Below are 14,180 nucleotides of genomic sequence, written 5' to 3'. Positions count from 1 at the left end.
TCGAATTTTTACTTGATAAATTACTTTAAAAGATGATTGAATTCAATCAAAATATGTATTTGAATAATCTGCTGTCAACCGATTAATTGTTCCAGCTCTAGTACATATAAGCATGTGTCTATTTGAGTTACCTACAAATATAACAGAAAAAAAGAAATAGATAAAGTCGTAGCTTGAAAAGTCTTGGTGAGTTTTAGAGCCAGTGATGACACAAGTGTGCAATGTTTTCTGTGTGATCCCAGAGTCCTCCTGGCATCATGTGCATCCTGGATGATGTGTGCGCCACCATGCACGCAGTGGGCGAGGGAGCAGACCAGACTATGCTGCAGAAGCTCCGAGTCCAGATCAACACCCATGAACACTTCAACAGCTGGAACCAGGGCTTCATCGTCCACCACTACGCTGGGAAGGTCAGTCTGAGCTGCACTCAATTTGGGGGAGTTTGGGTCGTTTGTCAGCTCAGCCTGACAACTTGCGTCATCTTGTTTTTGACTAAGAATACTCCCGTCTGCTTGAAAATATCTTTATATCTCATATTTCATGTTTCTTACATAAACAGTTATGAATACTGGCAACCTAATGCATTGATTATCTATTATCTATGTGGATTACACCTGGTTTTATTATTCTTAACTATTGTCAACATGAGTATTTAAGCATGTTTATGCATAAGTGTATGTATGATCTATGTTCTATGCGTGCATGTGGATTGTGACGCTGGCACGTGTATCGTGTGATGCAGCGGCTTGGAGCCCAAGCCAAATTTGTCTGTGGGACAATATAGTATGTCTTTTCTTATCTTATCTTATCTTAACCGTTTTTCTTAACATGCAAAGAAAAATGTACTCCTATGCCTTAGTTCTCAAAACCAAAACATTACGACTTCAGTATCGGGTTTACAGCAACCTCCATACACTTGCCTTTGCCATGTTAGAAACTGTAATGTTTTATGCATAAGGTCCTCAGCAGGGAGCTGACAGAAACTTCTGGAAATAGAAAGTTATTAAAATGTCATTTTTTATGGTGTTGTGTGATCTGTCATAAATACCAGTTATGCAGCTGGAACTTTAATTCTGGAGTCGGTGTCGTCATCTTCGCCCTTTTAAGTTTTTCCCGTCTAAACTAACACCACCTTTCTCTCCTCTCGAGCCACTGTTACATACAGTCCCTCCTGTTATGTAACGGTGTCTAACAACGTCATACATGTTAATCAGCCTCATGAAAATCAGATGTTACAGTTCGTCTTTTTTGCATTTATTTTTCACTCTGGCGGTTTGGGCCGAGGTTGTCCCGTGTCATTCTCCAGATGTGTGATGGCCTCAGCCTGGCACACATGCCGCAGGCTTAATGAGCTGTGCCATAAAGACTCGAGGGGCTCCCGTGATCGGACTCAAAACATTCCTACAGTCTCAGGCTACAGTATAGCAGAAATAACACGGTTTCATTTGTGTACTTTTAAACCGCTGCTAGTTTTATAAGGAAGCTAATCCTAGGGTGGTGTAAAGCTTGGATCTGCTACCCTTCATTTTCTTTTCCCATACAATTCAAGCCATTGATTTAAGCCAGAATATCAGTCACAGCTTTTTATTTTCACACAGGTGTCATCTGTCATTCTGTTGGAGGTTTCAAACAGTAAAACCTCGTCCTCTTGGATAATTATGACTCTTTAGAAATGCCTCTGTGTGCCTCTCCTCCAGGTGTCCTACGATGCGGAGGGTTTCTGCGAGAGGAACCGAGACGTCCTTTTTACTGACCTCATTGAGCTGATGCAGAGCAGTGAGATGTAAGTAATTGCACATTGCACCGACATGTGGTGAGGATTTCTATGGTTCGCACTTAAAGGGAGTCTTCTATTGTGATGCACATGGTTATAATTGAATACATCTGAATGAGAGCTTCAGATGTTCCAGTGCATCTGGAAGCTGGTGGGACGTAGCAGAGGTGTGCAGGTCCGGGTTATGTCGCGCCCTCTGCCCTGAATCACGTCTGGATGCTGCTCCAGATATGTGGCTTTTGGAGTCTACCCAGTCTGGCCTTACAAGTGCAGTCTCTCTGTGGGGCTGCATTGTGGAGTCTGGTCTCCCCTGTGTTTTGGTTTCTTGGGATTTCTTTGTGCCAAAGTGGCCATCTGTGCAAACAGCCTGCATTGTCTGTGTAACCCCTGCAGGCCTCAGCCACTGCTCGCCCCCTTTGTGTGCTCGTTACGTGAGGCATGAAAGGAGGTTATATCAAAATCCCATTCAGACACATGCTGGAAAATATATGCATCATGTATACACACATAGATAAAAGAGTATGGCACGGTCACACATAAAGGAAGCCTGAGAAGGAAGGAAGCAGACCTCATTCCTCAGAGCAGCAGGTCTGAATAGAGAAGAAAGGAGTGACCAGTATTGTCAGCTGGACAGTATTAGCAGACCTCTGGTTCATTTGTACACACAACCTGCTGATCCTTTCTTCTGCGTCCATAGGTCTGAGCCGGACGTTTAAAAACAAACAAATACCGATGTGAGAGAAGGACAGAAAGGGGAAGGAGTTTAACAAATACTAATATGAAAATAATGAATTGATGAACACCAAAGGCTGAAACACAAGCAAGTTTAAATAAGCCGAATGTTAAGCAGCAGTGGGCGTCAACTTCAGACCAGGCCTGACAGTTACCACATTTTTATGCGAGTTTTCAAAGCAAAGAAACAGCCGACACAGTTCAAAAGGAGTTGAATACTTTGTGCCCGAATGACAGATGTGCTGATCACAAAAGGAGCTTTCTTGAAGATCCTAATTTTAGATTACTTTCTTTTCATTTATCAAATAATGTAGGTAAGCCTTTTGAATGTGTAGCCTTTCAATAAGTAATTGAAAGTGTTGATTTTACAGCATAACCTCAAAGGAAAAACTACAAAAACCTCTACTCTGTCTCGAAGTGGGTGTAGCACTTTTCCATAATGCAGGAAAATGCTGATACACAAGCATGTGAGACCTGAGATACTAAATCATTATTATGAACGGCTGCAGTGTGGCTCAGTACAGCCTGCAGATGGCTTTAAATGTACCTTTGTCACAATTTAAAAAAACCCACCTTCCTCCCTTTTAGCACTATATATGAAGTTCTATGAAGAAGGTACAAATGAACCCTTAGTCTGAGTCTCCTAAAACAAGAGCAAGGGTTCAAACCTGAGCTACTTTAAAATATTCTTGAAATGAGTTTGTCTTCAGTTGAGAGAAACACGAGGATATGTACACTTCACAAATAGCTGCTACATTCTGACCAGCAGCAACACATCATAGTGTAGTCGTGATGTTATAAAACACCACAAACTATGAACTGTACGTTGAGGATTAGACCAAAATATTATTCCTTGAAATCCAAGTGTACTGGGACCCAGTAATCCTGCTGGAGGGAGTGTAAGAATAATAATAACAATGAAATCTAATTACAGAGCACTTATCAAAACAATGTACTAAGTGCTTCACCCGGGAAAAATTTAATAAAATACCAAAGTGAATGATAAAATACATGAGGGGCAAGATTAAAAATAATAAACAAGAAATTAAGAGCCAATAGAATAGACAGGCAGCTCAGATAACACCAGGATAAGCTTTCTGATCAAAGTATGGTTTTAGAAGTCTTTTTAGGAGAAAATTGACATTGTTCTTTTATATTTCCTCTCAAAAGCCCAAATATCAATTAAAAGTGATACATTTTTTTTATTTCACCAAAGCATCAAATAATCACAAACATTCCTCTATGGAGCAGTGTGGCCTTGGTGAGAGGTGTTTGTACAAAAACAGCACAGTGTGACCACACACACACACACACACACACACACACACACACACACACACTTGTTTTCCCACCCGCCCCCAACTCAGACCTTCCTGAAGTGGTTCAGGAATTTTAACCAGTGACCTTAGTCGAAGGTCCTTGGTTCTTTAATCATTAACTGCATTTTTTGTTTTTGGCTGCCAGAGAAACTCAACATTATTTTCATCTCTAAGACACAATATTTTGTTTACTCTGTTTTTGTTGATACGAGGATGACACCTGCCTTCCTGTGTCAGTCCTAACTCAAATCTCCTCAACTTTGTCCTCTAACAGCGCCTTCATCAGAGCACTGTTTCTAGAAAACCTCAACGCTGAAAAGAAGGGTCGACCCACAACTGCAGGCAGCAAAATAAAGGTGTGTGTTCAGCTGAGTGTGTGTGTGTGTGTACCTGGCCCTCTTCTTTATCAGGGTTGCTGTGGTAAAGGCCTTTGAAAAGATAATGTGTGTTTGCTGTTCAGTGGTGTGTCCTTCAGCAGTTAGTCAGTTATTCAGACGCAGCATTTTGGGTTTTCATGAGGTCTCATTATGTTCATCGGTGACATCAGTACCTTTCTTAATCTTTGCTCTTACTGCACCTTTTTAGAAACAAGCCAACGATTTGGTGAGCACACTGATGAAATGTACCCCGCACTACATCCGCTGCATCAAACCGAACGAGACCAAGAAGCCCAGAGACTGGGAGGAGAGCCGGTAAGTGACTGACCCCGTGTGTCCCCTGATGTCCTCACAGTCTCTCATGAATGCAAACCATCCAGTGTGTGTCAAACGGATTGCTGATAAAAGACACATTCATCAGGTGGCTCACTACTAACAGCAGGTGTGAGAGTAACATTTAAGAGTGAACACATGATTTGTCACATGTTTGCTCTGAGAAGGAACAGACAATTAAAGACGAGGATTAGCCTACATCCAGCATCATACATCATCATCCCTCATATTATTCTGTCTTTTGAAAATACCTATATTGTGAAAAAATATGTAATTTTAAATATATTTTTACTAACACAAGGAATTGATGACAATCTAATATATTTATGATCTATAAATAAAGATGAAATGATAGAAAATTGTCTTACTCTCTAAATATTCTCACACAAAAAGAAAACACTGAATCATTGTTCTGATCCGTTTTGCTTCCAGTCGTTTTATTTCTTTGCTCTTTTTTGGATGTTTTCTGTCCGTCCAAAGACTGAGCCATCTGAGACACCCCCCCCTCTTTCTCCCTTTGTTTCAGTTTCCCCGCTCTTTCCTCCTTGCTCACAGGCTTTAGGCACTACATGTTCAGATACAGAGTGCTGTTGTATTGTTCAGAGTCTATGACCTTCCTGTTGTGAGTCGGGTGCAGAGTTGCTCATTAATTAGCACCGGAACTGCTGTTTTCACAGGAAGTCTGAGTGTACTAAGTAGTGCTCTTTGTTTGAGGGGAAAAGTTTGCCAAACGCAGCTAGTTTGCATACAATGACATATGATTATGCCTTCCGCTGGTGGAGCAGGAGCCTCAAGAAGTTTGAGTTAAAGTTTATATCTCAAAGTACTGAAAAAGTAAATTAGTTTAGGATGTTTTTATGTCTTGTTAATTTTATTCTAATGTTGATACATTTTTTGTGTGTCTTAAGAGTAAAGCACCAAGTGGAGTATCTGGGTCTGAAGGAAAACATCAGGGTGAGGCGTGCTGGCTACGCCTATCGCAGAGTCTTCAAGAAGTTCCTCAACAGGTAACACGCCTCAGACTCACAGTGAGCTCATACTTACTTCTGACTTTAATTTGGTTTAAAGGAGTGAGCCGGATACTAATCTGGACACTGGCAGAAATTGCTCCGAACTATTACATTGCGGCCTTTTTAGCGACTGCCTGCTGCAGCGTTGTTGCTCAATGCTTTACCAATTTGATAAATGATCTTCCCCATTAGTCACATAGACACAAAGACATGGGGAAATACGGATGAAAAATACTGAAGTTACACTTTAAGCATTTTGGCCAACATGCCATGACGTGTCTGATCCACATTAGATACAGTTTCTCTGTTGATGTCTTTATAAAATACATTGTTTCGACTTTCATAAAATCATGAAATTGGCCTGATTGGCCTCATGTTACCCTCCACACAGTGACGTACACAGACTTTTAATTTATGAAAGAGAGAGCATTGGTATCTGATCGGTAAATACCCTGACTTTAGTTGTTGGAATGGAATTAAATGTTGGATTGGTACAACATCAATATTAAAGTTTGTCATATTGTGAAATGACCCTCTATCCGAACCCACGCCCCTCCTCATGTACTTTTTTTCTCTAATGAACTTCCTGGTCCTCAGGTACGCCATCCTGACCAAAGAGTCCTGGCCAACGTGGCGAGGAGACGAGAAACAAGGCGTCTCTCATCTCTTACGTTCTGTCAACATGGACCAGGATCAGTTCCAGCTTGGACGTACCAAGATCTTCATTAAAGCCCCTGAGTCGGTATGTTTGACAACCGCCATCAGATCCTGCTCTTTTGCTACGTCTTTGCACTTTATGACACCACGTCGCTACAAGAAAGCAATCCAGAAAAATGTACCTCAAAGCCAGAACTTTTTCACATGTTATTCATGTACAGACGTAGAACTCAAATCACGTGTCGGAGTGTGTGCTGGCACGCAAAAAGCCTTTTTGTTTGCAGGGAAAAAACTGAACTCACCATTTTTACAATAAACACCATAAAAGGGCACTAGTGTGTAATCATGCTCGAATCCCTGTTGTAGGGGAGGAGATTGAACCCGACCCTTGCACCACGTCAGCACTGAGTCAACACCGCTCTGGAACTAAAACACAAGTACAGACTGTGGTTGCAGAGTTTGGGGGGACATCGTAAAGGCTTGTCTTTTTCCACCATAACTCCGTTTTTTTTCTCATGATTCCTATGAAAGCAGCACTTGTGTAATGCCCGTGCTCTCACTTATTAACATTTGTACACATCGTGCACGAAGGAGCCTGCACACACACAGTGATGTATGTTTGTAAGCTAATACACAGACATCTTAGTTTTAATTCAGGCCTTACAGCTGATCCTGAATGCCTTTACTCATTCATTGCAGCCGTGCATGCCAAGAGTCCCCCATCCCCCACACTGCCAGACTGAGAGTCCAAGTCATTGAGGTGTGCTTGTGAAACGCAAATATCACACAGGGCGGACCGCTGAAATGACCTGCCAAGCTTCTCAAAACAAGCCTCTCTGTCTGATAAGACACTGACACTTACTAATTAGTGGTATGACTATCTGTTGGATGTAATAAGTCAAGTTTGTTTGACGCCGAGTTTCTCCGTCAAAGTGCTGATGGATGAGCGGCGGCTTACTGTCAGTCATATTTATTGTAGCCGTGTATTAAATCTTTGTACGGTGCTTTTAAATGCCAAATCGGGGGTTAAAAGTAAATTGTTGCTGACTAATCAGTTCATCACATTAATATTGTGATTTATTTATCATGAAAATAATTGTTAGTTGCATTCCGAATAATGATCATCTTGTGCTAAATTCATCACTGCGTAATATAAACATAAACCCCACCAGCTGTTTGTTGTTAGATTTGTTACCTGGGAAGTTTAATCACTCGTCTGGTGAAAAACACTGAAGCCTCAATGATTACGTGGTGTCACCGTCTCAATTAATGACTCGGTGCATTTTATTGGGGGTTTGTTCCTGTCCTGGCACATTGCAGCCTGTGGCCGGCCGTGTCGATGCCAGGCCTGTTGCTGCAGTGGGCAGGATGTTTAGTCTGGGAGGGAGAGGGCAGAGAGTGTGATTGCGTGTCTAGAGTCCCATCAGGAAGTGACAGACTGGTGGTCTGCTGGTACCGAGTCAGCTCCTTGAGCAGGAAGTGGTGAAATCACCTAACAGCCAAAGAATAAACTATTTACTTGATGTGGATACTGGTAAGCGGTGTATTGATCATCACGAGCAGTACAAAACAATGTGCTGATGATCGGAAACAAATCAAAACATGTTTCCGTATTCCAGTAAACCGAATCAAAAAATTACACCAATCAGTCAGATGCAGAAGATGACACTGCCTGTAAAGTAGTTAGGCGTAAAACCTCCTCTCATGCACTGAAAAGCCATAAAAATCTAAATGTTTAGATTTGGCTTTGTTCAACTCTACCCAGGAATGTTCAGTATGTATGTGCAGTCATTCCTTCCAGTCCTTGTGTTTAGGTGTGTCTGTGTTTGTGTTTGAGCAGGTGTGCTTGTCTCTTACTGTACGTCGTTTCTCTTTGTTTTTGTTCACAGCTCTTTCTGCTGGAAGAGACGAGGGAGCGCAAGTTCGACGGCTACGCCAGGACCATCCAAAGAGCCTGGAGGAAATACATGGCCCGCAAGAAGTATGTCCAGATGAGGGAAGAAGGTGAGTGGCGCAACATCTTACAGCTTTATTCTACTGTCAAAGTTCCTCTGTCTCCATCTCTCATTCTCTTCCTCTTGGTTCTAGCCTCTGACCTGCTGTTGAACCGGAAGGAGAGGCGGCGACACAGCATCAACAGAAACTTCGTCGGTGACTACCTGGGCATGGATGACAGGCCTGAGCTCCGGCAGTTCCTGGCCAAGAGAGAAAAGATTGATTTCGCCGACAAAGTCTCAAAATATGACCGCCGCTTCAAGGTTGGTCTCTTTGAGTCTGCAGCTTGCTCCAGTCTTTTAACGACTGACAAAACATTCATAGAGTTCTTCTGGGGTTTTTTTCCTGCTATTTTTAGGGAATCAAGCGGGACTTGATCCTGACCCCAAAGTCTGTGTACCTGATTGGAAGAGAAAAAGTGAAACAGGGACCAGAGAAGGGGCAGGTTACAGAGGTGCTGAAGAGGCGGATTGATGTGGACAAGATCTTGGCAGTATCTCTCAGGTACATTTCCCTCAAATCTGCGACAAACTAGGTTGTAATACCAGAAGTAAACTCCCTGTCAACAGTTGAAACACAGCTTTTCAACAGGATTTTGCTCAAGTATTGTATTCCTTTAGGTGGTTTTAATGGAGTCTCACTTTAGTTCAAGCCAGCACCAAAGATCTTTTCATCACTGTTTGTGACCACCACATGTTTCAAACAAAACCCTTCCATACAAACAAATTTGGTGCTCATTCCGTCTACATATGTCAAATGTAAGCCCTGGATCCTGCTGCTACACCACCCATTTAACTCCTGCTGTATTTGCATTTAGGTATATTACAATTTCCAGGTCATGGACAGTCATCAAGTTGTCAAGCTTACACGGCTTACGTGAGGCGCATCACATTAGTCCACTCAAATACAAAAACAAATTGTTAAAACATTGACGAGAGGTTCCTGGTTGACAGAGCATATCATAGGGAAAAAAAACACAACATAATATAGGATAAAAACAGTGCCTAAATACCAAGACTTGCAGTACATGGCAATATACTCTAATGACATTTATCAGATGTGCATTCAACTTTTTTGCAACGGAGCAACAACATGTTTCTTGGTATTTCTCTCGGATAGGGTTCCTTCGGAAAAAAGGGTTTAAAGTTAGATGCAAACTTGCAAACTCCATCCCACTCTGCTGAATACAGTGAAACTTGCCCATGCTTTTACTTTGAAGCTCATGTCTTGATTCACACAGTCCTCACTGGGACCCAGAGCTCTCTAGAGGCGTTATGGGTGCTAATGACTAAACGGAAATATCAACACAGTCCGCCACCAATGAATGCGTTTTCACGACATACCATAAACTGTATAGCTACACAAGGCACAAGATTATTCTGTTGTTGTGAGCATAACATCTCTGTGTACGAGTATAGCAGTACGTAATTAGTTGTTTCCAAAACAAGACAATGGCGGCTCAACATGAAGCATGGGCCCACCATATAATCTGTACACATTGCACTGCAGAAAGTCATGAATCTACTTCAAAGACGCAGTCTGGGTTTCCATTCACATAAGTTCCCATGTTCCTGTCAATGTCACTCACGGGACAATGAAAACATGTGGAGTATGTTAAACCTGTCTGTGTTGTATATACGTCTGTGTGTCTGTCCCTCTGTGTGCAGGCCTGACTGATGGTCAACATCTCACAAATGTTGCTAAATCATATGCAGTCAAAAACATTCTCATGAAAGAATGTCGGCGAGTTGACTACAAAGAAATGGAAAGAAATAATACAAAGAACTGAGAGACTCTTTGTTGTTGATGGGAACGCGGTATATCTTGTTTTAGAGGTAGAAATCAGAGCATGTGGCTTTTGAGTCAGCGGGGTAATATGGACCAGGTGGTGCAATGAGCGAAAGCAGGAGTTGTAAGAAGCTCATCAGAGAAAAACTCCACCTCTTTGAGAGCAACAAAGTATCCTTGTGTGGGTAACGGGCACAAGCTGTCTTCCCTCTTCAGATGTGAGCCGCTTTGTGAGCCCCCCCTCTGTGTCTATGCAAATGTGAAAGATGATTCTGACTCTCCATCTTAACTTCCATCAAAACGGAGCAGTTCAGCTGCAGCGGAGTGTCTTTAAAACATTTTTAAAAACAAACTTGTGAATGCGTTTTTTTCTTCAGTGAGATTTGCGTCATGTCTCAGCGGATACGAGGATTTTGAGTTTTAAGTGTCATGTTCATGTTTTTTGCAGTACAATGCAGGATGATTTCATGATCGTGCACGAGCAGGAGTACGACAGCCTGCTGGAGTGCGTCTTCAAGACGGAGTTCATCAGCTTACTGGCCCGCAGGTTTGAGGAGAAAACCCAGAGGAAGCTACCTCTCAAGTTTAGTAACACGTAAGTAAACACACGCTAACGTTCTGACAATAAATCAACCACAGTCAATAACTTAACTTATTGAGTTTAACTTCATTAATTAGAACTTAAATCTGACTGGTAATAAACCCTCATTGCTAATAAGTCAGCATTTCAAAACCACTGGTTAAGCAGAGTGAAACATTTCAAAAATAATGACCAAAAGAAGTCCCAGGGACTTAAAAGAGAGCGTTGTTTTGTCTTGTGCTCTACAAAACTTTATTTTTTTGTCCCTCAGACTGGAGATGAAGTTGAAGAAGGAGAACTGGGGCTTCTTGAGTGGGGGCGGCTCCCGGCAGGTCCTCTTCGTTGGGGGTCAGGGAGACATGCCAGTACTGAAGCCTTCGAGCAAAGCTCTGCAGGTCAGCGTCGGCCCCGGGCTTCCGAAGAACACGCGTGAGTATTTACAGACTCAAAGTACAGCAATGACCTCGTTCTCACAGCCAGATGTGATTACGTTAACCTGAGGGGTGGAATCAAGGCACACGATGAAGTCGACCCATGAATTTGACGAAGTCAGAAAATCTTATCAAAAGTTTACTCATCACTTGGATTTCAGCCTCATGACTCGGAACACTTGAAAGCAGTTGGTGTCATATTCAGAGACAGCACAGACGTCTGAGTGTTACGAATATAAACCTATAGAAGCATATGTGATGAATTAATGCAACGTTATGGACGTAAGGACATATGCTGTGTTTGTAGAGAGAAAGGAGTGACTGTGAGAGCCACAATAGATAATATCTTGTTGTTTGAATGGAAGTTTTTCTTTAAAATAGCCTGCATCTCATTTCATATATTTTTGCATATATATGCATATTTTTTTTTTTTTTATTCCATATAACACAAACTTTAAAAAGCATGAATTAGTATTATTAATCTGTTGGTGTTACCTTTGAAAAGAGTTTAAAAGTCTGATGATCTCACTGAAACAACTTTTTTTGAACTTCTCGGGACTTTAACAGAAATGTCTCTGTCCCATCTCGAAATTTTACACATCCACTTCAGATACAACCTAAACTATTCATACATTCCATTAATGTATCCCCTCTCGTCTTTATTTCTTTCATCCTCAGGCCCCACTAGGAAGAGCTTCTCTCAGGTTCGCTCCAATGCATCCAGAACTCACCAGAACACCCCCTCGAGGGCGGCGCCGGGACCTCCAGGTACATCCACAATCTCACAGGATCTGAACAGGCTTCTCTTGCATCCATGTGGACTGTCTAAAACAATCTTCTTCTGTTTTTTTTTGGCTGCAGTTGCTCACCAGAATGGTGGCCCTAAAAGCATCAACCACGTAGCCAATCAGAGGAACTCCCAGCATCACAACCAGAGGAATCCCCCGACCGGCAACGCGACACGCCCCTTCCTGCCCAGCAACGGCAACCAGCTGAAGGAGCGAGGCGGCAGCCGGCCGCAGCCCAACCTGGACTGTCTGAAGGTGCCTGATCAAGGAGCTGCAGGGTGAGACACTGGCACAAAACACAGTCAATTAAAACACACCAACCACACAGTAAATACAGGAGCAGACAAAATAACACACACACATGCACGTAGATGACGTGTCAGGAATAAGGACTTGTCCAAAGGTGGATCAATTTACACTGAGTGCAGCATCAGTGAACCCTTCCTGTGATAACTCTTCCTAACTGTCTTAGATAGTTGTGAGACTTAGACAGTTGTTTGCCTCTTTGGAGCTGTTTTTGGTATCTTGTGTCAAAAAAACCCACCAGAATCATGTGTTAGTGTCTCACTGCCTAAAAGTGTGTGATTTGAGTGAATGCTGCTGAAATGCTCTGTTTTTGTTTGTTTGTTCTGTGGTGTTGGGATGTTAATTGCCTGAAAAGCATTGATTGTCATTTTCCCAAAAGGCCAGACGCCCTTTTCTATTTCCATTACAGGGAATCTGACGAGTATGACTAACACAATTGTATCCTGAGACCACTTTAATAGCTGATGTATGCTGCTAATTATCATTCAGCCGAATATGACTCCACCGTGTAGCATTTAGTTCACACGTAAAGCTCTCTCCCGTTAGGTATTTAACATTCCTGTGTCTAGTAAACATAATGGTACAAAAAAGATCATTTCTACTTTTCTTTCTACAATGTGTATATAACTGCTGAATGTGATGAGGTTTTGAGGCAGTATGGTGCAGTGGCTCGCATCACATGCACACACATATTTATTTTAATATTCCCACACACTCTAATGCACACACTTGTGTTTCTATAATTTGGCATAATGTGGATGATTTATTCTTTTGTAGCAATGGAGACAGACGGCCAACTTCAAATGGAGGAATGTGAGTTGGAGAGTTTGCAGTGTTTTGGGTGGTGGTTAAAGACTAGAAAAACTTTCAGCAGCAGGATATGTTGATGCTTCTTCTCATGTACTTTTTGTTTTTTTGACTGCAAAGAAAGCAAAGTTCAAACTCTCTGAAGGAGCCGACTGTAGTCCGCAACTAATATTTAATTCTCTGCTGCTGCTCAATTCCTTTGATATCAAATGGGAATTCTTGTACAATTCATCTTAGTACAATAGATCTTTCATTTATGGATGAAAGATCCTTTAATAGGTTTTTGTAATGAAAGAATTCCTGCTGTGCACTTCTTCTGATGCCTCATTTTTATCAAAGAGATGAACGTTGAAGATGGAAGTTGCTTTCATGAACACAAATCTCACTGGGAGGTGTAACTGTTTTACCTTATAAATGCATATATTGCATATGTAATATCTAACTATTGCCACGTCATTTGTTCTGATGTATTTGATCCTCAGTTAGTTGAACAGTTGAGTTGAGTTGTTCATCCTTAAATTTTACATTTGGCATTGTGTGACAAACTGGTTTTAAAAGAGGATGTACTGTATATACAGTATTCATAATAAATGAGAACAGCCAGTATACAGAATAATAAACAGAAATCTTAAAGGTACCGCTGACTCTGGATCAACACTCTCTACTCTGAAAGGCTTCCTGAAATGTAAACGTTTTCTAGTCTCGGTGCGTTTGTGAAAGATAGTGTGCAGTCAATCACCATCTTGTGGCTGATTTGTGAACAGCAACACAATCGAGCAGGAGGCATTATGAACACAAAACTTACACTCACTCTCAGGTGAAAATAAAAAACACAATTTGATCACAGTGTGGTTCTGACAGATGTGGAAAAATCTAATTGGAGTCAAAATGTTTTTACATGACAAGATGGTGATTTATGCACACAGAAAACACCACACCTACAAACAGCTTCTTCTGACTTAACTTCACAGCCAACTGCAGCACAGTGAACTGAACTTTTCCCACTGAGGCACCTTCTTGCAGATGTTGACCGTCGTGTGGTTTCCCTCTTTTTTTTTTTTTTTTTTCTTGTAACGCCTCAGAGCCCACAGACCGTCAGCCAGCAGGCCTGCGCCGGGAGGAGGGCGACCCAAACCTGCACCCAAACCCAAACCACAGGTGCCCCAGTGCAAAGCTTTATACGCCTACGACGCTCAGGACACAGACGAGCTCAGCTTCAATGCTGACGAACTTATTGACATCATCAAAGAGGGTAAGATGGCTTGCTTTTGTGAAATCTTTTT

General features: G+C 41.9%; 1 protein-coding gene across 2 annotated transcripts in view; it reads left to right on the top strand.

The window, feature by feature from the left end:
* myo1ea (myosin IEa) overlaps positions 1 to 14,180 on the top strand; it is a 43,777-nt gene that overhangs the window by 28,040 nt on the left and 1,557 nt on the right. Inside the window, exons 14-28 of one of the 2 annotated variants that reach the window (XM_031846615.1) lie at positions 243 to 410; positions 1,698 to 1,783; positions 4,100 to 4,181; positions 4,411 to 4,517; positions 5,444 to 5,542; positions 6,143 to 6,287; positions 8,092 to 8,206; positions 8,291 to 8,460; positions 8,556 to 8,701; positions 10,434 to 10,580; positions 10,837 to 10,994; positions 11,675 to 11,764; positions 11,858 to 12,062; positions 12,868 to 12,903; positions 13,980 to 14,149. In XM_031846615.1, coding sequence (XP_031702475.1) covers positions 243 to 410; positions 1,698 to 1,783; positions 4,100 to 4,181; positions 4,411 to 4,517; positions 5,444 to 5,542; positions 6,143 to 6,287; positions 8,092 to 8,206; positions 8,291 to 8,460; positions 8,556 to 8,701; positions 10,434 to 10,580; positions 10,837 to 10,994; positions 11,675 to 11,764; positions 11,858 to 12,062; positions 12,868 to 12,903; positions 13,980 to 14,149 — 1,924 coding nt within the window. The remainder of the gene's footprint in view (positions 1 to 242; positions 411 to 1,697; positions 1,784 to 4,099; positions 4,182 to 4,410; positions 4,518 to 5,443; positions 5,543 to 6,142; positions 6,288 to 8,091; positions 8,207 to 8,290; positions 8,461 to 8,555; positions 8,702 to 10,433; positions 10,581 to 10,836; positions 10,995 to 11,674; positions 11,765 to 11,857; positions 12,063 to 12,867; positions 12,904 to 13,979; positions 14,150 to 14,180) is intronic. The other variant, XM_031846616.1, reaches the window with a different exon arrangement.

Source organism: Anarrhichthys ocellatus, unplaced genomic scaffold, assembly GCF_004355925.1.
Source record: "Anarrhichthys ocellatus isolate YVR2014 unplaced genomic scaffold, GSC_Weel_1.0 scaffold6, whole genome shotgun sequence".
Taxonomy (NCBI): Eukaryota; Metazoa; Chordata; class Actinopteri; order Perciformes; family Anarhichadidae; genus Anarrhichthys; species Anarrhichthys ocellatus.
This window is presented reverse-complemented; position numbering and strand designations above follow the sequence as displayed.